We start from the raw sequence: 23924 nt of genomic DNA, 5'->3' as shown, positions 1-23924 counted from the left end.
GGCGTGGAACTTGCCTGTGTCCTATGCAGAGGTACTTGCAGCTCGCAGTCAATGTACAGTGTGTTCCAAGGAGCACCCTCAGAGACCACTGGTGTCACCTGGACAGGTCCAGAGGGGTCATGTTCCACTGACACAGTGGCAGATAGACATCACTGGACCCTTACCAAAGTTGGACGGATACTAGTGTGCAGTCACCTGTGTAGATACTGACACCAGTCTGCTTGCTGCTTACCCCGTCCATAACCCTGACCAGAGGGCAGTCATACAGGCTCTGGACCGCCTGAGTGCTGCATATGGGTGACCGCTGGTCCTTGAAAATGACATTGGTACCTGTTTTACCGGTTCTATGGTAAAGCAATGGGCTCAAGAGCTGGGATGGACTGGAAGTACCATGTCCCCTACCACCCTCAGGCTGCTGGTATCATTGAGCGTTATAATGGACTCTTAAAGCAGGGACTGCGACAGGAAGGGGGGCACTGGCTCCCTTACTGGATGGACATGCTGCTTGTGGACAGTACTCGGATTTTGAATGAGAGACCTCGATGGGGGGACCCAGTTCCAGTGGAGGCCCTCCTGCACCGGGCAGCTGCTCCCATCCAGTTGCAGATACACACCAAGGACACTTTGCTCAAGCCAGGGTTTGGATGGTAGGGGAATGTGCTTCTGCCCCAACAGCCCTCCTTAAAGGCCAACGGCTTCAATGGACTTGGCCCTGGACTGTACAGGCCCCCTCTCCATGATGGGTGGCCTTGTTGGCACCATGGGTGGTGCCTGAGGGGGACCTCCAGTTAACTCCCTGGGCAACCAGCACCTGGCCACCTAAGGTAGAAGTGTATTGTCCCTTGAGTGCTCAGGGGGACAGCATTATGAAGGGCACCTTTCTAAGTTTCTTATGGCCAATAATGAGTTCTCCTATTTTATTACACATCGAACCAGCAGATCCTGGTATACCAGATAATAAGGTTTGGTATGCCCACCCGGGGCGGTCTCTGGTGCCTGCTACTGTGCTGTCTGCAGACAGAACTCTGGCCTATATTCTGCCAGAAATGCAAGATTTGCCTCTCTTGGTGCTGCTGACAGCTCTCTCATTTCGCTCATAGCTTGTGCTTTTGTAATTCTGTTGCTGTAGACTCTACTGTTTCTGTTTATGTAATGTACCTCACTCCTCACACAGGGACCATCACAGAAGGTACCTGTCACATAGATTGTGAGGCGAGCACCCCTAAAGGGGTAGAATGTGGGGAAAACAGCTGTGTTAGGCTTGCTCGCTGGTTTCCCGGCTGCGAGCACTTTGCAGACTAGTGCGTGAGCACGTGCCAGCTCCATGTGTGTCTAGTGTATGTGAGGCTGCGGATGCTTTCCCTCGGGGCAATTCTCCCAGATCACACTCCCGCCACAGCGAGGTGTGGTTTTCCTGCTCCCTTGCCCTTCACTGCAAAAAGCAGGTTTTCCTTTGTTTATTAGCTCTTTTCTTTTTTTATTTGCTTGCCTGTCTTTGCGAGCCTCCAATAAACAAGTATGGCCCCATGCTTTCTGGCTGCACCTCTACCATCTGCCTGAAGTCAGTGTGAACCTGCCTGCCTCAACTACCAGCATTATAATTAACTGATTCACTTCATTCTTGAGTTTGGATGACGGCATGAGAGAAAAGAGATTGCCCGTTATTGCCAGAACTTGCTGCGCCACCTGCACTCAAGGAGACACAACAAACTTGCCTCAGCAAAGGGATGAAGGCAGGACAAGCCCTCCAGGGTTTTCCTTATTCATCTTTGTATTACCAGGGTTTAGCACAGTGCCAGGCAAATGAGAGGAATCAACAAACGTAAATGCATATTTAAGAAATTAAGTGAATGGACAGTGGAGTGTTTCCTGACTCTACCCTTCTCTGGAGAATGGTGAGGAGCTTGAGGAGAATCACCTGGCTCTCCTGGAAGAGCCTGGTGAGTCAGCCCTCCATCAGCAAGTGGACAGACATTGCCCTTCCCCACCTTTGGCTCAGCCTTACTCTGTCAGCCTATCTACCCAACCCCTCATATCATCCACTCGCACCTGGTATTTGCCGTTAAGAGACCAATGATGGCCCTGGCCAGTTGGCTCGGCATTAGAATGTCAGCCTGGCATGTGGTAGTCCTGGGTTTGATTCCTGGCCAGGACACACAGGAGAGGCAACCATCTGCTTTTCCACCCATCCACCTTCCCTCTCTCTCTTCTTCTCCTGCAGCCATGGTTTGAAAGATTTGAGCAAGTTGGCCCCAGGCACTGAGGAGGGCTCCATGGCCTTGCCTCAGGTACTAGGATAGTTTGGCTCAAGAGCTAATAGTTTGGCACTTTGTGCCTGAAGGCACAAAGAGCTGTGCTGCCAGAGGCTCTTGTCACTGCCCTGAAGTGAGAACATCTGCCCCGACTAGACAGAGACGTGCTCCCAGCTTCTGTTGCTGTGTCCCGAGCCTGTGGTGCAGCCCCACCCACACGCCTGGTCACTTTGAACCTAATGCCCAGAAGGCCAGCTGACTTCCCCCAACTTCTCTCTGACCCCAACTCAAGTGGCAAAGAAAAGGCACATACTGTCATTTGTCCAACGACTTGTGTGCTGTTTTCACACTTGGTGATTGAGCAACAGAACAGTGGCCCCATATGGGCAGAGCATTGCCCTGTAGGGGACTTGCCAGGTAGATCCCTGCCAGGGTGCATGTGGGAGTCTGCCTGTCTGCCACTCTGTCTTTCACTTAATTAAAAAAAAAAAAAAGACCAGCTGTTGAAGAGGATCCGGAAGGTGAGGTAGGCTATGATGGACACACCCTTCCAATCCGTGCCCCTCACTTCATGATTCCCAGTGCCCAAATGCTTCTGGGCACTGATGGCCAAGGCGGAGAGTACTGTGAGGGGATCAGGGAGTTAGAACTGCTCACCACCTTGCCCTTCCCACAAGCGGAATGATACACACCTGTGAGTAAAGTCTCCTCCCTGACCCTTGTTAGGTTCGGAGAGGTGTGCTGTGGCTGCCAAGTCTAACTCTTGGAGGAGCAGGAACAGGGAAGTGCTGGTAGGGTCCCTGGGAGGCCAAGAACAAAGAGATCAGCACAAAGCTGGGCAAACATCCTGCATTCTATTGGTTAGAGACTCTTATCAGAAGTTTATGTTTGAAATTCTCCACTGAGCTAAACCCCTCCCCTGTTGCTATGCTGCGTGCGACCTCCCTAGCGAATAGGTAACTGCCACATCTGCTTCTGTATGATGCTTGCTCACTTAGGATATATAAGGACCTAGTTGTAAGCACCAGGTGCGACTCTCATTTGCAGCCCCTTGTGGGTACGGTGTCTCCGGATGCCTTGAGAGTTCACCCCTGCGCAGGTTAAACTTGGCCAATAAAGCAAGATCTAAACCCCTGAAAGTCTCTGATGTTTGTTCTCGCGCTTGGTGGATGCAACACTTGGTGCATTGGCCGGGAAATCTCCCTTGGCGGAGTTCTGGTTCGGAGACCGAAGGGACAGCTCGAGCTGAGTAAGTACTCACTGAGGATCCTCTTTTGGTTTGGCTTTTGGGCTCCGGAGCAAGCAATCCTGAGGTAGTAGGTGGGACACTGCTGGCAACCTACCCAGGACTTTCAGAAGCGGGACGCCGCTCTCTGAAATTTGGATTTGTTAGTTCTAGAAGTGACCGGTCACATTAGTAATCTCTCTTTGCGCCACGCTGCGCTGCGTTCTGCCTGAGCTTGAATGACTGAGTTGAGTGTGAGAGAGACAAGTGTGTTCCTTGTGTTAATAGTGTGTGTTGCCTGTATCCTGCCCCTCCTCATTATTCTGAATCATCTAGGATGGGACAACAGGAGTCTGTGCTGGGATCTCCGCTCGAATGCCTGTTGAAGAATTTTTCTGATTTCCAGAAGAGGGCTCAGGGGTATGGAGGTCTGTCACCAAGTACAGGTTTCCTCTGGACCCTGAGATAGCTAGAATGGCCTATGTTTAATGTAGGCTGGCCCACAGAGGGCACTTTTGATCTTCCAATTTTATTTGCTGTCAGAGCCACGGTCTATAGAGCACCCCACCCAGACCAATACCTGTATATAGATGTGTGGGTAGATATAGCCACCGAGCAGCCTGGGTACATTAGAAAGTGTCTGAAGGACAGCCAGCGAGGCAAATGGGTGGTTTGTCTCACTACAGGAAATAGGAAAATTGGGAGAGTCAAAGAAAAGGAAAAGGGAGAAGCCCATCTCCCGACTCGGCCTGGTGAGCCATCCAGGCTTTACCCTGTTTTGCCTGGACCGCCGGAGGACCACTTAGACCCGGTGACTTCCCCTCTGCCATATCGGCAGCAGGAGGAACCAGATTCCTCGCAGCAGGACGTGAGCGGGCTCTCGAGCCCGCCCCACACCCAAGGAGGGGTGGTCTATGGTATGGGAGGCGCCGCCATTTTGCCTCTCCGGGAGGCACCACCGGCACCAGATGCTGGTCCACGGGCGCCTCCTCACCTTGTTGTGGACCGTTAATGGCAAAAAGCCATTATAGATTCGAGGCTTAGCAGGGGGCTAAGTTCTCCCCCCTCTATCTCCATATTTGGCTTTGATGCTGAATGTTTGCACCCACTCCACTTGTTTCCTTGGGTTGCAGGAAGCAATATACATGCCCTTCCTCTGACTCTTTGTTTGTTTCAGATGTTTGTAAATTTCACTAATGTATCCTGTTTTTGCCTTGGGAGAGTTCCTGTCCTAGCCTTTGATGTGCAACTTTGTATCAGGGTCCTTGATTTGCATAGGTCTATATAATAAAGCGAACTGGGGCTGTGAGGCACTCAGATACTGCCAGGCAGTTTGAAGAGTCCTCCCGGTCCCATCGGTTTTGTTCTGACAAAATGTGTTTCCTCAATTCCGCACTGTTATTTGGAGCCGCGCTGGTCCGCCGCAAGTGGCGCCTGAACAGAAGACTTGAGTATGAGTACGAGGAAACTAAAACTGAAGGAAGGTGACGGAACTCCCCAAAGTGAAGTGCGCACAGTGAGTAAAGAAAGTTTTTGGGGAAAGTGTAGTTGGGAGTAAAAGATTATGGGACAGATAGGGTCAAAAATAAGGGACCTTTTTGTAAAAATGTTTCCATATGAAGACAAATCGTCTGAAGAGTATCAGGGTGAGCCAGAAACAGAGGGATGTGAATACAAGGATAATTTGGAGTCTGAGGATGACAGGGGGGATGAAAAATCCGTGGCTATGGCTGCCTTAGCCGCGGGGCCTCCGCTGCCCTCAGCTCCTTCCTACTCCTCCGTTCCCTTATCAGGCTGATTACCAGGCTCGAAATGTAGGGGAAACAGTAAATGATGGCTTTACCCATTTTCCTGTTGTAGAAATACAGGATGATATGGGGAGACTAGTGCGAGAACATAAACCTGTACCTTTTAAAACTCTGAAAGAGCTTAAACTTGTTTGTGTTCAGTATGGGCCTACTGCCCCTTTTTCACTTGGTTTATTGGATACTATTAGGGCAAAGGCTCTTCCCCAAAATGACTGGAAGGTGATTGCTTGTGCTTGTCTCTCCGGGGGTGATTATTTTGCTTTGGAAGTTGGACTTTCATGAAGGGGCTGTTGAGGTAGGAGAAAAATCTCAGCATAGTCAACCTGAGCCGCCGGTTACAGCAACTATAGAATTTGAGAATGGATAGGAGATTCAGGTATTAGGAAAGTTACAGCTTTTCCTGTCCTGATCTGATTTTCTTTAATGTTTTGGCTATGATCTTCTGAACTATCATTTTGTTTCTTGTTCTTTGCCTGGAGGTTGAGGCAGGGGATCTGTGTTGGATCTGACTATGGAAAATATCCCAGCAGCTGCCGAGAGCAAATTTTCTCGGGGAGATTTTGTTTAGTCACATCCTTCAGTCTCTCTGTCAGAAAATGCCCTGACTAATATCAGGCAGGCATCTTTCTAATCTGGATGTGCTCTGAAATCCCGGGTTTCTCTCTGGTTTGTCTGGTTCGTCTAATTCTTATTTCTGTTTAGTCTTTGCTTAATGTCAAAATGTGTCTATTTTTAAGGCCTGAATTAAGGTTTTTTTGCATGCAAAAATTGGAAATGCTGGCTCTAATATTTAGAAAAAATAAAATGTTTTTAGAATTTGTAAGGAGCGCTCATTTAAATTTAAATAGAATAGAATGTAGATCCTTAAGTCTTACTAATTTGGCTAGTGCATTGTGAGGTATGTTCAGAGTTAGGAGCCAAATAGCAACTTAAGTATTAGGAAACTCCTGCAAATCTTTGTCATGCTCTTTTTACTTTAAGTTTTTTGAATACTGATGTACAGGGTCATTCAGCAGCAGAGAGACTCTGGAACCCTGCAAGGAAAGCCTTCCCTGAAGTGCGATGGAGGGACCCACTCACAGGAATCTGGCAAGGGCCAGACCCTGTTCTCTTATGGGGCCGAGGATATGTGTGTGTTTTTCCTAGGTCTGCTGAAGCTCCTCGGTGGATCCCTGAATGACTGGTGAGACACCATGATTCTAGATGAGAGACTCACTTCACAAGAGCAATTGTATAAGACTTACTATGCTCTCTTCCCTTTCTCAATTATTATTATCTAATTTTTTAATGTTTTAGATCATTTTATTTCTTTCCTGCTCCATTGCCTGAAAAGAAGGTGAAAGGGGGGGCCTGATTTGGGTGTTGCTGAACAGAAATCTCATATGGCCGTCTTGAGATTTTTCGAGAGAGATTACTGTTTAGTATATATCCTTATTACATTCCTATTAAAGTAGCCCTACTTAAGATCAAGCAGGCCATAGTTTAATCTCTAAAACCCCGGGTTTCACTCTTGATTTGTGTGATTGTATGTGAAGTCTTTGTTTAATGTCTAAGTGTTTTTGTTTATAAGGCCTGAATTAAGTCCTTACATGAAAAGTAATAATGATAATAGTTTTGGAAGTGCCGGCTCTAGTATTGAAAACAAAATGGGGATAATTTCATTTCCCTATATAAATATAATTTTGTTTGGAATAAGTAAAGCGTGCTCATTTTGGATCCAAAAGACTTGCTGGTTTGGCCAGGCTGCTCCAGGCCGCAAGTGGAAGGCTTGGGGCAGCATAAATTTACATAATAAAAGTGTAAAGATTTTTTTTTACTATAGGAGAATAATGAAGATCACACTGGGATTTTTCAATTTTGATATGTACTCTCTCTTTAAGGTATTAAGGGGGTGTTTTGATAAGTGTGGGAATGTTGCTTGAAGGTGCCGTTACTCTATTTTTGTTAAAAGTTAACAAAGTTAAGAATTTCTTGCAATATTTGAAGTCAAAATATTGTAAAGTGTGCTTAAGATTTGCTTGAAGATTCAATTGTAAATAATAAGAAAGGGGGGGGGGGGGAGTCATGTCCTGGAGCTCCTGCAGGTCTACCCTGTTACACTTTTTTACTTCAAAGTTTTTTTTGCTGATGTACAAGAGATGCCAAATTTTTTGTTCTGCAAACTACTACCCCTTTTTTATTTTTATTTGATTCCAGCTAATAACACTGTTTTGTCCTTTTCCAAATAGCTCCAGATATATAGGCAGATAGGGACTCTCAAGCCCCTCAGCGAGATCTTCTGAGCATGGCTTTTAAGGTACCAAGAGGCCGAAAAAGCCCAAAGGAGATCAGGTAAAATACTAGCTCTTGGCATACGTCCTCAGAGGCTCCAACGCTCCAACTGGAACTTCATCAGGGCCCTGCTTCAATAGTGGAAAGGATGGTCACTTGAGCCAAAGCCTGCCAGGCTTACATGCCTTTGCTGTGAGGAAGAAGGGACACTGGAAGGTAGGCTTCCCCCTCACTCCTCTAAGGGAGGGTTCAGTCTCTTCCAGCCCTGCTCCAGCCACCTGTGACCTAACCTTGCCCAGAATACTGGGATTTGCCACTGAAGGCTAAAAGGTGCCCAGGGCTGTTGGCCCCATCTATGACACTGTGGATGAGCCTGGGGTATTTCTTCCAAGTAGCCGGTAGACTGGTCTCATTTACACAAGGGCCACTTAACTATGTCTTGCCTGAATAGTCAGGTTTTTTATTCTTCCCTAGAAGATCTCTGTTGTGGGTATTGATAGTCCTGTTTTCTGCTGCTTTGATTAATATATAGTCTTTCCTTTATTCCTCCTGCCTTAATGCCCCACTCATATTTTAGGCTAGGACCTACTCCTAATTCAGAGCTCCTTTTTTCCTTTTTTGCCAACTTACAAATTTACCTCTGCCACCCAGCTTAGTGTATCCCAAGGTTCTCCTCACCACCCCATGGCTGTAAAGCTCCAGTATAGGACCCCTGGGTTCATCTTTCCAGTTTAAAGAAAACAGAAGCTCTGTCTTCATGCGTGCTGCAGATGGCTTTTCCAGTCTACCTAGATCATTGCCAGCTGGGAGCAGCGGTCATTGGGACTTTGACACTAACTGCAGAGTGTGGAAGTGTGACAGCAATTCCAGTGCCATGTAGACTTCTCCTGAATGTGGACTTTTCCTGGACTCCTGCTCCTGTGACAGTTTTTGTTGGACTGAACTGGGGTTGGGTTGCATTTGTAGAGATTTGGAATGGTGTTGGTGCCAACTTGGACTTGGTGAACACTTTAAGAACATTACTCTTTTATAGATTCTTGTTGTATTATTAGCTTAAAGAGTTTGCTTAAAGGCTTTAATCACTGTGATGTATTAGTATACTTGTTTTGGGTATCTGTTAGCATTGGCTATACTAATTTTGTGTTCGTTTTGTATTTTTTCCATCTGCCTCCAAATTAGAAAATCAGATGAGTGCAAATCTCAGCACACAAATTAAAAAGAAAAGGGGGATATGTTGTGTACTGTTAATGGCAAAAAGCCATTGTAGATTCGAGACTTAGCAAAAGGCTAAGTTCTCCCCCCTCCATCTCCATATTTGGCTTTGATGCTGAGTGTTTGCACCCACTCCATTTCCTTCCTTGGGTTGCAGGAAGCAATATACATGCCCTTCCTCTGACTCTTTGTTTGTTTCAAATGTTTGTAAATTTCACTAATGTATCCTGTTTTTGCCTTGGGAGAGTTCCTGTCCTAGCCTTTGATGTGCAACTTTGTATCAGGGTCCTTGATTTGCATAGGTCTATATAATAAAGCGAACTGGGGCTGCGAGGCACTCAGATACTGCCAGGCAGTTTGAAGAGTCCTCCTGGTCCCATCGGTTTTGTTCTGACAAAGTGTGTTTCCTCAATTCCGCACCATTATTTGGAGCTGTGCTGGTCCGCAGCATCGCCTCATCTATGTGCCTTTTTCCACTAGTGATTTATACAATTGGAAACATCAGAATCCCCCATTTTCCGAGAAACCTCAGGGATTAATATCTCTCCTTGAGACCATTTTTAGGACCCATCAGCCTACATGGGATGATTGTCAGTAAAATTTACAAACCCTTTTCACTTCTGAAGAAAGGGACAGAATAATGAGGGAAGCTGCTAAGGCGGTATTAGGAGAAGAGAGGGAAACTCGGGAGGGAAGAAGGGAAATAGAAGATATTCTCCCGTCTCAACCTCCTACCTGGGACCCTAATACCGCTGGGGGAAGGGATGCGCTCCTCCAGTATCGCCGGGCTCTGTTGAGGGGGCTCAAGGCAGCAGCTAGGAAGCCAACCAACTTTAGCAAGGTAAGTGAGGTCATCCAGGGAAGAGAGGAATCCCTGGCAGCCTTCTTAGACTCATGGAGGCATATATATAGGATATACACCCCCTTAGACCCAGAAGCATAAGAAAACAGGAGGCTAATAAACATAGCCTTTGTGACTCAAGCCGCTTCTGATATAAGGAAAAAGCTTCAGAAAATTGAGGGATTCGAGGGAGAGAATAGGAGTAAGCTATTAGAAATAGCCCAGAAGGTGTACGCCAATAGGGATGATCCAGAGATTGGCAGAGCAAGGGAGGTAGCCAAAATCCTGATTGCTGCCCAGAAACTTCCTCCCAAAGGAAAAGGGGGACAGAGGAAGGGCCAAGGACGGCGAATAGCCAAAGATCAATGTGCCTATTGTAAGGAGAAAGGGCACTGGAAGAGAGAGTGTCCAAGGTTGACCGACAGCCAAGGGCCAAAACAGGGTCAAGAGGTCTTGCTCCAAACCTAGACTGACGGGGCCAGGGCTCCATTCCCGTCGGCTCCCAGGAGCCCATGGTCACCTTAACAGTCGAAGGAAAACCAATAGACTTCCTAGTCGACACGGGAGCCACCTACTCAGTCCTAAAGAAACCACAGGGCCAGATGCAGAAGGCAACTACTAAGATAATAGGGGCAATGGGCAAAGCAGAAGCCTACCCATGGGCCACCGCAAGAATTACTAACTTAGGCCGAGGCACCATTACCCACTCCTTCCTAGTCATTCCAGACTGCCCTTACCTACTGTTTGGCAGGGACTTATTGCAGAAACTTCAGGCCACCATTACCTTCCGACGGGAGGAAAGCCCTATGAGGGACAAGGAGGCGGAGGTCAGCTTGGAGATAACTGTCCCACTGTCTGAGGAATACTTACTTGCCACTATCCAAGGAGGTAAGGAGGAAGGAGCAGGAGTTCCGGATGCCCTGCATGCCAGGGTACCTGAAGTTTGGGCAGAAACCAACCCACCAGGTTTGGCAACCCACCAACCGCCTGTCCTAGTACAGCTGTTGAGCACTGCCAGCCCTGTTAGGGTCAGACAATACCCGGTCCTGGCCCGAGCCAGACAGGGCATTGCACGGCACTTGCAGCACCTGCTGAAAGCAGGCATACTCCGAGAATGCCAATCAGCCTGGAACACCCCGTTACTCCCCGTCCAAAAGCCGGGGACCTGTGACTAGCCTGGTGCAGGACCTGTGGGAGGTGAATGCACAGGTAGAGACTATTCATCCCACGGTGCCCAACCCGTATACCTTACTGAGCTCATTGCCTCCAACCCATACCTATTATTCGGTCCTGGATTTGAAGGATGCCTTCTTTTGTATTCCTCTGGCACCTCAGAGCCAAGAGATCTTTGCCTTTGAATGGAATGACCCAGAAAATGGACTGGTGGGGCAGTTCACTTGGACCAGACTACCACAAGGGTTTAAGAATTCCCCCACCATTTTTAATGAGGTCCTCAGTAAAGATCTGCAGGCTTTCCGCTCCTCCCATCCATCAATCGTACTGCTCCAGTATGTGGACGACATCCTCATAGCTGCCAAGGACGAAGGAGAATGTGAGGAAGCTACCTCAGACCTGCTACAAGATCTCGGGCGAATGGGGTATCGAGTCTCCACCAAGAAGGCCCAGATTGTGACGCAAACTGTAAGTTATTTGGGGTATAACTTGCAGGGAGGGCAAAGGACATTGTCCAGTCAGCGAATCCAGATGGTCTTGCAGATCCTGAGCCTACCAGCAAGAGGCAGGTACGAGAATTCCTGGGTGCAGTAGGATACTGCCGACTGTGGATATTGGGCTTTGCAGAACTAGCTAGACCCCTACACGAACTAACCAGGGGAAAGGAAGAACAGTTCATATGGACAGATAAGGAAAAGCAAGCATTCCAAGTGCTTAGTGACTGCCCAGGCTTTGGCCCTACCGGATATGGCCAAACCCTTTCAGCTATTTATAGCTGAAAAGGGAGGAATAGCTCTAGGGGAACTGAGTCAGGAGCTCGGGCTGTGGAAGAAGCCCGTCGCCTATCTGTCCAAGAAACTTGACCCTGTAGCCTCGGGATGGCCAACATGTCTGAGGGCACTTGCTGCCACCTCAATACTAGTCAAGGAGGCTAGTAAGTTGACTTTGGGACAGGACATCTAAGGGATTGGGAACATTACATAGAGCAAGTGCTACGAGCACCTCCTGACAGGTGGCTATCCAATGCAAGGCTGACACAATATCAGGCTCAGTTGTTGAACCCTCTATCTGTTCAGTTCCTCAAAACAACCGCCCTGAACCCAGTGACCCTGTTGCCAATACCGGAGTCCACAGTGGATCACAGTTGCAAACAAATCCTTGACACGGTGACTGGCTCCCGCCCGGACTTAAGGGATCAGGCCTACGAAAAGGCAGACCTGATCCTCTTTACTGACGGGAACAGTTTTATTAAGGATGGACAACGGTATGCAGGGGCAGCCGTGACTATGGGAGATGAGGTCCTATGGCAGAAAGCACTGCCCGCAGGGACATCTGCACAGAGGGCAGAGCTAATAGGACTAACCAGGGCCTTACAGATAGCAGAGGGAAAAGTTGCCAACATCTATACTGACAGCCGCTATGCATTTGCCACCGCCCATGTTCACAGAATCATATATAAGGAGAAAGGCCTCCTGATGGCAGAGGGAAAGAACCGCAGAGAAATTCTTGCCCTCCTCGACGCCATTTGGCTACCTACCAAAGTTGCCATTATCCACTGCAAAGGACACCAGAAGGGGATTCTCCTATTATAAGAGGTAACAATCTAGCAGACTCAGCTGCAAGAGAAGCAGCCACTAAGCCACAAGAAAGCCTTCTGCCATTGCTGCCTAAGCCAACGCTACCTCCGGATCCTAGATATTCCCCAGAAGAAGAGCAGGAAGGGATACAGTTAAAGGGGAAGAAAAATCAGCAGGGATGGATAGAACTTCCTGATTCCTGGCTCTGTTTACCCCAGGGAATAGTAAGGGAAATAGTGAGAGATATTCATACTAGCACTCACCTAGGGCAGAATAAACTAGAACAACTTGTCAAGAAATATTATTCCGGGCCCAACATCAGGGATATTGTTCACTCCATTGTCTCTAGATGCAGCATCTGTGCCAGGGTAAATGCCCAGAACAAAAGGTTGCCTCCCTTTGTGAGGTATCGGGGGAAAGCTCCTGGAGAGTTATGGGAAGTAGATTTCACAGAGATGACCCCTGGGAAGTCAGTTATAAGTATCTATTAGTATTAGTAGACACCTTCTCAGGATGGGTGGAAGCATTCCCCATGAGAGGAGAGGCTGCTTCCACAGTTTGCAAAGTCTTATTAAGGGAAATCATACCTAGATATGGCATTCCTCTAGCCCTAGGATCAGACAATGGACCTGCATTTATCTCTAGAATATCTCAAGAACTAGCCACTAAATTAGGTATTAATTGGAAATTGCATTGCATTTATAGGCCCCAAAGTTCAGGACAGGTAGAAAGAATGAACAGGACTCTGAAAGAAACTATAATCAAGCTAAGGGAGGAGACCGGCGAAAACTGGGTTGAGCTTCTCCTTTTTGCCCTTTTTAAAACCAGATGTACCCCCTATCTCAATAAATGGACCCCTTATGAAATCTTATTTGGGCAACCTGTGCCCCTTGTACCCCGATTAACCAGGGAGGAGCTAGAGGTTTCTAATCATCATTTCCTCAAGTCCTTGCAGGCCCTGCAACACATCAGATGCTAGGTGCGAGCCCTCCAGAGATCAGCCCAACCGGACCAGAAACACAGCTCCCGGTTACCAGAACCACCAGAGCCTGGACAGTGGGTGTGGATTCTTAACCACAGACGGGGCAACCTTGAGCCACGTTGGAATGGACTGTTCCAGGTGCTTCTGAGTACACCCACGGCCATTAAAATAGCAGAAAAGCCTTACTGGATCCATCTCTCCCACGTGAAACCAGCTCAACTTGACGAGGTAATGGGAGCCCAGCACTTAGACCCAAGGAAATGGAGGGTCCGCGCAGATCCCAAGGACCCCTTAAGATTGCGGTTCACATCTGCATCCAGATAATAGGGGAACTGACGAATCCCAAAAGGAAATTCATCATCCTAGGAGGACTACTGTATTTGTTAAAATTGACAGAGGGTGGATTGGGGCTGACACTAACCGCTGAAGAGCTACTCCAGAAGCTGTATGGCCCCCTTTGTGAGTGCAGAGGAGGAACCTCTTCCATTCTACCAAAGCAGTACTCAAGACAGGTTGATTGTTCTGGTAAAGTAGCATACCTCGCCTCAGAGAAAAGTATAGGGGGAGGTTACACACAAGAGTGGAGATGCCATGACAAACCTCGCATAATCCCCACTGTTTTAGGCAAGCCAGGACCCTGTCCTGCTGAGTGCTCTGACTTTCTATATCAAATGCACTCCTCTTGTTATGAAAGTTTTCAGGAATGCACTAGTGGTGATAATACCTATTTCACTGCCATCCTTCAGAGAACCCAAGCTGGCGTGAGGCCAGAAATAGGATCACATGGCCCAATGCAGACCTCATGCAGAGGGGAGCCTGGAAAGTCCGTATGTTGGTCCAAGGTACCCCCTCTACATGTTTCTGATGGTGGAGGACCCCAAGATACTATCAGGGAATCTATAGTACAAGAAAGAACTGAACAAATCATTGACCTTATGTATCCAAAAATTAGTTATCATCCTTTAGCTTTGCCAAAGGCACGAGGTATCGACTTAGACACTCAATCCTCTGATATACTCCTAGCTACCCATCGGGCACTAAATGCCACAAATCCTGCCCTAGCTACTGATTGCTGGCTTTGTATGATCCTAGGCACCCCCATGCCAATTGCTTTACCAGCAGCATTCAATGAGTCTTTGCTTACCCCACACCCAAACTGCAGTGCTAGCATTCCTTTTAGAGTTCAGCCCATGGACTTCCTTAATACCTCTTGCATCTCCAGTCACCCACAAAATAACAGCTTCGATATAGATGTTGGGTTTGCAGATTTTGCTAAATGTAACAAATTCATTAATTTCAGCTCCCCCCTCTGCCCTAGCAGGGGCAAGTATTGCTATGTGGAGGTAACCTAGCTTTCTCCTATTTGCCCGCTAATTGGACCGGGGACTGTGTGTTAGCTACTCTACTACCAAATATAGACATTATACCCGGGGAAGAGCCTGTTCCCATCCCCACTTTGGACTATATCGTAGGACACTCTAAGAGAGCTGTTACACTCATCCCACTATTAGTAGGCCTAGGTATTACCGGGGCCGTAGCTACTGGTATTGTTGGACTAGGGGTTGCTGTTGATTCCTATGCCAAGCTTTCTAACCAGCTAATAGATGACATTCAGGCCATATCTAGTACAATTCAAGATATTCAAGATCAATTAGATTCGCTTGCAGAAGTAGTCCTGCAGAATAGGAGGGGTCTAGACTTACTTACAGCAGAGCAGGGAGGCATCTGTTTGGCTCTACAGGAACGTTGCTTCTTCTATGCCAACAAATCTGGTATAGTCCGAGACAAAATCAAAAGGCTACAAGAAGATCTAGTAAAAAGAAGAAGAGAGCTTTTTGAAAGCCCCCTGTGGAGTAGCCTCAATGGTGTTTTGCCTTACCTTCTCCCTTTACTAGGTCCATGTATTGGTTTCCTATGCCTTTTGTCCTTAGGGCCCATTTTGTTCAACAAGCTACTCAGTTATTTTAAAGAAAGAATAGAAGTAGTGAAGTTAATGGTTCTGTCCCAACCTTATACCGTTCTTCCCACTGATGAAGAATCAAGGGTTTGATTTATGCCCAAAAGAGATGGGCGAATGTTAGGTTCGGGGAGGTGTGCTGGGGATGCCAGAGTCTAACTCTTGGAGGAGCAGGAACAGGGAAGTGCTGACAGGGTACCTGGGAAGCCAAGAACAAAGAGATCAGCACAAAGCTGGACAAACATCCTGCATTCTATTGGTTAGAGACCCTTATCAGAAGTTTATGTTTGAAATTCGCCACTGAGCTAAACCCCTCCCCTGTTGCTATGTTGCGCGTGACCTCCCTAGCAAATAGGTAACTGCCACATCTGCTTCTGTATGATGCTTGCTCACTTAGGATATATAAGGACCTAGTTGTAAGCGCCAGGTGCGACTCTCATTTGCAGCCCCTTGTGGGTACGGTGTCTCCGGACGCCTTGAGAGTTCGCCCCTGCGCAGGTTAAACTTGGCCAATAAAGTAAGATCTAACCCTTGAAAGTCTCCGATGTTTGTTCTCGCGCTTGGTGGATGCAACAACCCTAAAGGGCTTTTGGAGTCCTGTGCTGAGAAACACATCCCATCCACCATCTGCCCAACTCTTTCCTTTCCGACCATACCTAGTGCACCCAGCATGGGCAGGGAAAGTGAAAGAGGAAGGCTGTCAACACCTACAGAGTCCCCGTCAAGCTTGCTTCTTGCCCCAAACTGGCCGAGACAGGTTAGATGGGGAGGAGCACCTACTCACAGCTGGCCCGCTCCCAGTCTTCATCTGCCCTTTCCACAGCCTATGGGATCCACATTCAGAGGGATCCAGCCCCTTCCTGGACTTCTTCCTCCCTCCCCAATTCCAAAGAGTCTTCCCCAGACCCTCGGACCCTTACCTTGGCACATTGCCAACATGTCATCCTCCTCTTGGACCATCCTCAGATGGTGCAGGACATATGTCCATGTGAGTAACAGGTAGGAAGCTCCACCTGGAAGAGTGCAGAACGTCCCTATCTCAGGGAGAGGAGTGTCCTTGCCTTCCTGTAGAAAATCTAATTCATTAGGGGCCAGAAGGCTTGAGTGCTGATCCTAGCTCTGCCTCCAAAGAATCTGGACAACTTGGAGCAAGTTACTTAATTTATCCTAGTTTCAGCTTCCTCAGCTGTTAAATAGGAGTAGTTTCTTTTTCTTTTTTTTTTAATAAATTTTTATTAATGATAATGGGATGACATTAATAAATCAGGGTACATATATTCAAAGAAAACATGTCTAGGTTATTTTGTCATTAAATTATGTTGCATACCCCTCGCCCAAAGTCAGATTGTCCTCCGCCTCCCTCTATCTAGTTCTCTGTGCCCCTCCCCCTCCCCCTAACTCTCTCCCTCCCTCCCTCCCATGTCCTCCCTCCCCCCACCCCTGGTAACCACCACACTCTTGTCCATGTCTCTTAGTCTCGTTTTTATATTCCACCAATGTATGGAATCATGTAGTTCTTGTTTTTTTCTGATTTACTTATTTCACTCCGTATAATGTTATCAAGATCCCACCATTTTGCTGTAAATGATCTGATGTCATCATTTCTTATGGCTGAGTAGTATTCCATAGTGTATATGTGCCACATCTTCTTTATCCAGTCTTCTATTGAAGGGCTTTTTGGTTGTTTCCATGTCTTGGCCACTGTGAACAGTGCTGCAATGAACATGGGGCTACATGTGTCTTTACGTATCAATGTTTCTGAGGTTTTGGGGTATATACCCAGTAGAGAGATTGCTGGGTCATAAGGTAGTTCTATTTGCAGTTTTTTGAGGAACCACCATACTTTCCTCCATAATGGTTGTACTACTTTACAGTCCCACCAACAGTAGATGAGAGTTCCCTTTTCTCCGCAGCCTCTCCAACATTTGCTATTACCCGTCTTGTTGATAATAGCTAATCTAACGGGTGAGGTGGTATCTCATTGTAGTTTTGATTTGCATTTCTCTAATAACTAATGAAGCTGAGCATCTTTTCATATATCTGTTGGCCATTTATATTTCTTCCTGGGAGAAGTGTCTGTTCATGTCCTCTTCCCATTTTTTTATTGGATTGTTTGTTTGTTTGTTGTTGAGTTTTATGAGTTCTTTGTAAATTTTGGATATTAGGCCCTTATCTGAGCTGTTGTTTGAAAATATCATTTCCCATTTAGTTGGCTGTCTGTTTATTTTGATATCAGTTTCTCTTGCTGAGCAAAAACTTTTTATTCTGATGTAGTCCCATTTATTTATCTTTGCCTTCACTTCTCTTGCCATTGGAGTCAAGTTCATAAAATATTCTTTAAAACCCAGGTCCATGATTTTAGTACCTATGTCTTCTTCTATGTATTTTATTGTTTCAGGTCTTATATTTAGGACTTTGATCCATTTTGAATTAATTTTAGTACACGGGGACAGGCTGTAGTCGAGTTTCATTCTTTTGCATGTGGCTTTCCAGTTTTCCCAACACCATTTGTTGAAGAGGCTTTCTTTTCTCCACTGTGTGTTGTTGGCCCCTTTATCAAAGATTATTTGACCATATATATGTGGTTTTATTTCTGGGCTTTCTATTCTGTTCCATTGGTCTGAGTGTCTATTTTTCTGCCAATACCATGCTGTTTTGATTATCGTGGCCCTATAATATAGTTTAAAGTCAGGTATTGTAATGCCCCCAGCTTCATTCTTTTTCCTTAGGATTGTTTTGGCTATTCGGGGTTTTTTATAGTTCCATATAAATCTGATGATTTTTTGTTCCATTTCTTTAAAAAATCTCATAGGAATTTTGATGGGAATTGCATTAAATTTATATATTGCTTTGGGTAATATGGCCATTTTAATTATATTTATTCTTCCTATCCAAGAACAAGGAATATTTTTCCATCTCATTGTGTCTTTTTCTATTTCTCTTAATAATGCCTTGTAGTTTTCGTTATATAGGTCCTTTACATTCTTTGTTATGTTTATTCCTAGGTATTTTATTTTTTTTGTTGCAATCGTGAAGGGGATTATTTTTTTGAGTTCGTTTTCTAATATTTCATTGTTGGCATATAGAAAGGCTATGGACTTTTGTATGTTAATTTTGTATCCTGCGACCTTACTGTATTGGTTTATTGTTTCTAATAATCTTTTTGTGGAGTCCTTCGGGTTTTCGATGTATAGGATCATATCATCAGCAAAAAGTGATACCTTTACTTCTTCTTTTCCAATATGGATGCCTTTTATTTCTTTGTCTTGTCTGATTGCTCTGGCCAGAACTTCTAGCACCACGTTAAATAAGAGTGGAGAGAGTGGACAACCCTGTCTTGTTCCTGATTTAAGGTAGAAAGTCCTCAGTTTTATGCCGTTTAATATGATGTTGGCTGATGGTTTATCATATATGGCCTTTATCATGTTGAGATATTTTCCTTCTATACCCATTTTGTTGAGAGTCTTAAACATAAAATTGTGTTGTATTTTATCAAAAGCCTTTTCTTCATCTATTGATAAGATCATGTGGTTTTTGTTCTTTGTTTTGTTGATATGGTGTACTACGTTAACCGTTTTGCGTATGTCGAACCATCCTTGAGATTCTGGGATGAATCCCACTTGATCATGATGTATTATTTTTTTAATATGTTGTTGTATTCGGTTTGCCAGTATTTTGTTTAGTATTTTAGCATCTGTATTCATTAGAGATATTGGTCTGTAGTTTTCTTTCTTTGTGCCATCCTTGCCAGGTTTTGGTATGAGGGTTATGTTGGCCTCATAAAATGTGTTTGGAAGTATTGCTTCTTCTTCAATTTTTTGGAAGACTTTGAGTAGAATAGGAACCAAGTCTTCTTTGAATGTTTGATAGAATTCACTAGTATAACCGTCTGGGCCTGGACTTTTATTTTTGGGGAGGTTTTTAATAGTTTTTTCTATTTCCTCCCTGCTGATTGGTCTGTTTAGGCTTTCCGCTTCTTCATGACTCAGTCTAGGAAGGTTGTATTGTTCTAGGAATTTATCCATTTCTTCTAGATTGTTGTATTTGGTGGCATATAATTTTTCATAGTATTCTACAATAATTCTTTGTATATCTATGATGTCTGTGGTGATCTCTCCTCTTTCATTTTGGATTTTATTTATTTGAGTCCTGTGCCTTTTTTCCTTGGTGTGTCTTGCCAAGGGTGTGAATTTTGTTGATCTTTTCAAAGAACCAGCTCCTTGTTTTATTGATTTTTTTCTATAGTTTTTCTGTTCTCTATTTCATTTATTTCTGCTCTGATTTTTATTATCTCCTTTCTTCGGCTGGTTTTGGGTTGTTTTTGTTCTTCTTTTTCTAGTTCCTTAAGGTGTGAAGTTAAGTGGTTTACTTCGGCTCTCTCTTGTTTGTTCAAATAGGCCTGAAGTGATATGAACTTTCCTCTTATTACTGCTTTTGCTGCATCCCAGAGATTCTGATATGTCGTATTTTCATTTTCATTTGTCTGTATATATCTTTTGATCTCTGCGCTTATTTCTTCTTTGACCCATTCATTTTTTAGAAGTATGTTGTTTAGTTTCCACATTTTTGTGGGTTTTTCCCCCTCTTTTTTGCAGTTGAATTCTAGTTTGAAGGCTTTATGATCAGAAAATATGCTTGGTACAATTTCAATTTTTCTAAATTTGCTGATATTGTCTTTGTGGCCCAACATATGGTCAATTCTTGAGAATGTTCCATGTACACTAGAGAAAAATGTATACTCTGTCGCTTTGGGATGAAGTGTCCTGTAGATGTCTATCATATCCAGGTGTTCTAGTATTTCGTTTAAGGCCACTATATCTTTATTGATTCTCTGTTTGGATGACCGATCTAGAGCCGTCAGCGGTGTATTGAGGTCTCCAAGTATGATTGTATTTTTGTTAGTTTTTGTTTTAAGGTCAATAAGTAGCTGTCTTATATATTTTGGTGCTCCTTGGTTTGGTGCATATATATTAAGGATTGTTATGTCTTCTTGATTCAACTTCCCCTTAATCATTATGAAATGACCATTTTTGTCTCTGAGTACTTTTTCTGTCTTGTAGTCAGCATTATTAGATATGAGTATTGCTACACCTGCTTTTTTTTTGGGTGTTGTTTGCTTGGAGTATTGTTTTCCAGCCTTTCACTTTGAATTTGTTTTTATCCTTGTTGCTTAGATGTGTTTCTTGTAGGCAGCATATAGTTGGATTTTATTTTTTAATCCATTCTGCTACTCTGTGTCTTTTTATTGGTAAGTTTAATCCATTTACATTTAGTGTAATTATTGACACTTGTGGGTTCCCTACTGAATAGGAGTAGTTTCTAATGTGACCACCTTATAGGGCTTCTGGGAAAGAAGCTCCATCCAGCTCAACAGTGGATGTTAGCGCCGCTCACAAATGCAAGGTACCGCCACACCCTACCTCTGCACACCCTGAGACCCTGAAGGCACAAAGAGCTGTGCTGCCAGAGGCTCTTGTCACTGCCCTGAAGTGAGAACATCTGCCCCAACTAGACAGAGACGTGCTTTCAGCTTCTGTTGCTGTGTCCCGAGCCTGTGGTGCAGCCCCACCCACACGCCTGGTCACTTTGAACCTAATGCCCAGAAGGCCAGCTGACTTCCCCCAACTTCTCTCTGACCCCAACTCAAGTGGCAAAGAAAGGGCACATACTGTCATTTGTCCAACGACTTGTGTGCTGTTTTCACACTTGGCGATTGAGAAAGGGGAGTGGAATGGGTAGGAGAGCCTGTGCTGTCACCAAAGCTGCCAGGATGGAGGTTATACAAGGATTCTCTGCCTCATCCTACTACACTATTACTTTCCAGACCTTTAATCAGATTCAAAACTCCAGGTTGCCCAAAGCAAAGCCTGCCTCACTTCTCTTTTCCCTCCCGCCGCTGTTGTTTGGGGGCTTTCTAGTCAGACTTCTCTCTCCATCTTTGTTGGCAAGTCCTACCTCCAGCGCCACAGCCCCCCATGCCCCGTACACACACTGCTGTGCCATCCCAGGTCCCCGTGACCTCCCTCCCGAGTTCCCAGCAGCCCCACAGGGATCCTCCTTTGTCCGTCCCCTCCCTACACGTTCACCCATGACAGCACTGAGTGGAGCTGGCCAGGGAACGGAGTCAGGAAGATAAAGCTTTATTCTAGATTCCATACAGCTCCCCGCAGTGGGCTGCCCCTGCTCTCAGACTCGAACTCTTCCACCACAGGGAGCAAGCTATACCTTTGGAGCGGGTGAGCTTCTTCACTACAGCCAGGAGACTCCTTGGAGGCAGACTGTGCACATGCAGCTGATCCCAGAGCTTGTCGACGACCATTTCTGGGGACTGGGACACCAGCGCCATCAGGACTGCATTGCACAACATCTCCAGTTCTCCCTCTGGCTTCTGGAAAGAGAAAGACTAACTGTTCCAGGGATAATCTACAAGATGAGTCCCTAGGCTTCTGAGAATGAGCTTTGGTCAATAAGAGATTCTCCTCTATCCAGAGGGCAGGAACTAACCTACCTCATCCTACTGCCCCATTCAACATACACTTTCCCCTTGATGGAGGACAAGAGCTTCCTAGACTGTGCCACAGGACAGGAAATGAAAACATCTGCAAAGTCTCTGGCTTGTGTGTTGGAGTGGGAGTGGGGATTGGCGTTTCCAGAGCACAGAGTTCTCCCTGCAGCAGCAAGTGAACCATCATAAAGGTGGGCAGAGTGTGGAGGCAACTTTGAAAAGTCCCTTGGTAGGTCAGGGGGTCTTGATCAGAAATCAGGTGTGCCAAGGAAGGCAGGCAAACTGGCAATGTATGTAGGCAGTTAACCAAGAAAACAGGTTTACCCAGTGTCAGGAAAGCACAAAACTATGTGGATAGTTGAATAGGTAGATGTCATGAATGTTCAGCCCAAAGTTGGGCTAGCAGACAAGTGGGTGGATTTACACTGGTGAGTAAATAGATTGAGATGTTAGTTGAGTTGCAGTAACAAAGGAGACTGCCTAAGATATTCCAGGCTTAGGACACCGTGTAAGGACCAGGTCAGGCTTTGAGGCCAAATGCCTAAATCCTTCCCTGCTTTCCATCTCACTTCTCTCACCCGACCCTCTGACTTCACTACCGTATCTTCTAGGTCACTGTGCTTGAGACTTGTTCAGGGTACAAGAGACAGGCTCTAGTAAATTGTTGTAAACCTTAGGTGCTCATATCCCAGATACCACTTACTTTCCAAGTGCCATCACCCTCCCAAGGAGCTGCTGGGTTTAGACCCGGGATCCATTCTCCCCCAAAGCCCCCAACCCAGAGGCATGGGCTCCTCACCTCTGTCCTCAGGTAGTTGACAATGACATCTGCCATTTTCTGGCACAACCAAGTTGCCCAACTTGCCATTTAAAATTTCATATTCTACTGAGATCAGAGTTTGTACAATATCATCTTCTGACAACTAACAAAGAGAAGACTCAAGAAGAAAGGAAGGTTGAAGAATAGAGATTAAAAACAGAGATAACCCTGGCCGGGTGGCTTGGTAGATAGAGTCATCCTAGCACACCAAGGCTGCATGTTTGAGCCCTAGTCAAGGAACATATGAGACAAAAATCAATGAGTACACAACTGAATGAAACAACTGAGTGAAATAATGAATTTGTGCTTTTCTTTCTGTCCTTTTTCTCTCTCCCTTCTTCTCTCTTCTCTTTCTCTCTCACTCTCACTCAATCAATGGGAAAAATATTAAAGAGAGAGAGAGGGAGAGAATAATCATCCCTGGTAGAGAAAGGAAGAGGAGTGAATCTAGAGAGAGGATTCAAGCTGGACCCCGCATGGGGGTGGAGGACAGGATGGAGAAGGTATAGGTCAACCCAGGGACATGGAAACATGACCTGGAACTGTGAATGGACTGAGCCAAGTAGGGGTCGGCCGGCTAGAAATGATTCCCACTTTCTGACACAATGCGTATGTGTCCAACCAGCTACCTTTATGGAGGTGGTTCTTCCCTGGCTGGGGCCAGGAAGATATCTGAGATGTCCTCACCTGACCAGCAACTTGAAGTGCCTCTATAAGTCTCTCGATGTCCACTTTTTTTTTTTTTGTATTTATCTGAAGTTGGAAATGGGGAGGCAGTCAGACAGACTCCCGCATGCGCCCGACCGGGATCCACCCGGCATGCCCCACCAGGGGGCGATGCTCTGCCCATCTGGGGCATCGCTCTGTTGCAACCAGAGCCATTCTAGCGCCTGAGGCAGAGGCCATAGAGCCATCCTCAGCGCCTGGGCCAACTTTGCTCCAATGGAGCCTTGGCAGCTGGAGGGGAAGAGAGAGACAGAGAAGAAGGAGAGGAGGAGGGGTGGAGAAGCAGATGGAAGCTTCTCCTGTGTGTCCTGGCCGGGAATCAAACCCGGGACTCCTGCACTCCAGGCCGACGCTCTACCACTGAGCCAACCGGCCAGGGCCTCAATGTCCACTTTCAAGATGTCCCTTTTTTTTCATCCTTTTAAAGCTCTTCAAAAGACCTACCAGTACTCTAAATCTAAACATCTCTGTAATAAATAAAGAGGGTAAGGGGAAGCTGTTTCCCTCTTGCTGGAGGTGAATATGTGTTTCTTCCAAAGTGAGTAATAAGGTATGATGAAAGTGTGCAAACATAA

General features: G+C 45.9%; 1 protein-coding gene across 1 annotated transcript in view; it reads right to left on the bottom strand.

Annotated features, from left to right (window-relative positions):
* Positions 1–14: 14 nt before the first annotated feature.
* Positions 15–23924, bottom strand: part of LOC136393228 (17-beta-hydroxysteroid dehydrogenase type 6-like) — a 49148-nt gene continuing 25238 nt past the window's right edge. The window contains exons 3-5 of the mRNA XM_066365844.1: positions 21524–21686; positions 16219–16311; positions 15–2876 (exon numbers count right to left, since the gene is read on the bottom strand). Of these exons, the coding sequence (XP_066221941.1) occupies positions 16239–16311; positions 21524–21686 (236 nt within the window). The 3' untranslated portion in view covers positions 15–2876; positions 16219–16238. The remainder of the gene's footprint in view (positions 2877–16218; positions 16312–21523; positions 21687–23924) is intronic.

This window comes from Saccopteryx leptura, chromosome 2 (assembly GCF_036850995.1).
Source record: "Saccopteryx leptura isolate mSacLep1 chromosome 2, mSacLep1_pri_phased_curated, whole genome shotgun sequence".
NCBI classification, from domain to species: domain Eukaryota; kingdom Metazoa; phylum Chordata; class Mammalia; order Chiroptera; family Emballonuridae; genus Saccopteryx; species Saccopteryx leptura.
This window is presented reverse-complemented; position numbering and strand designations above follow the sequence as displayed.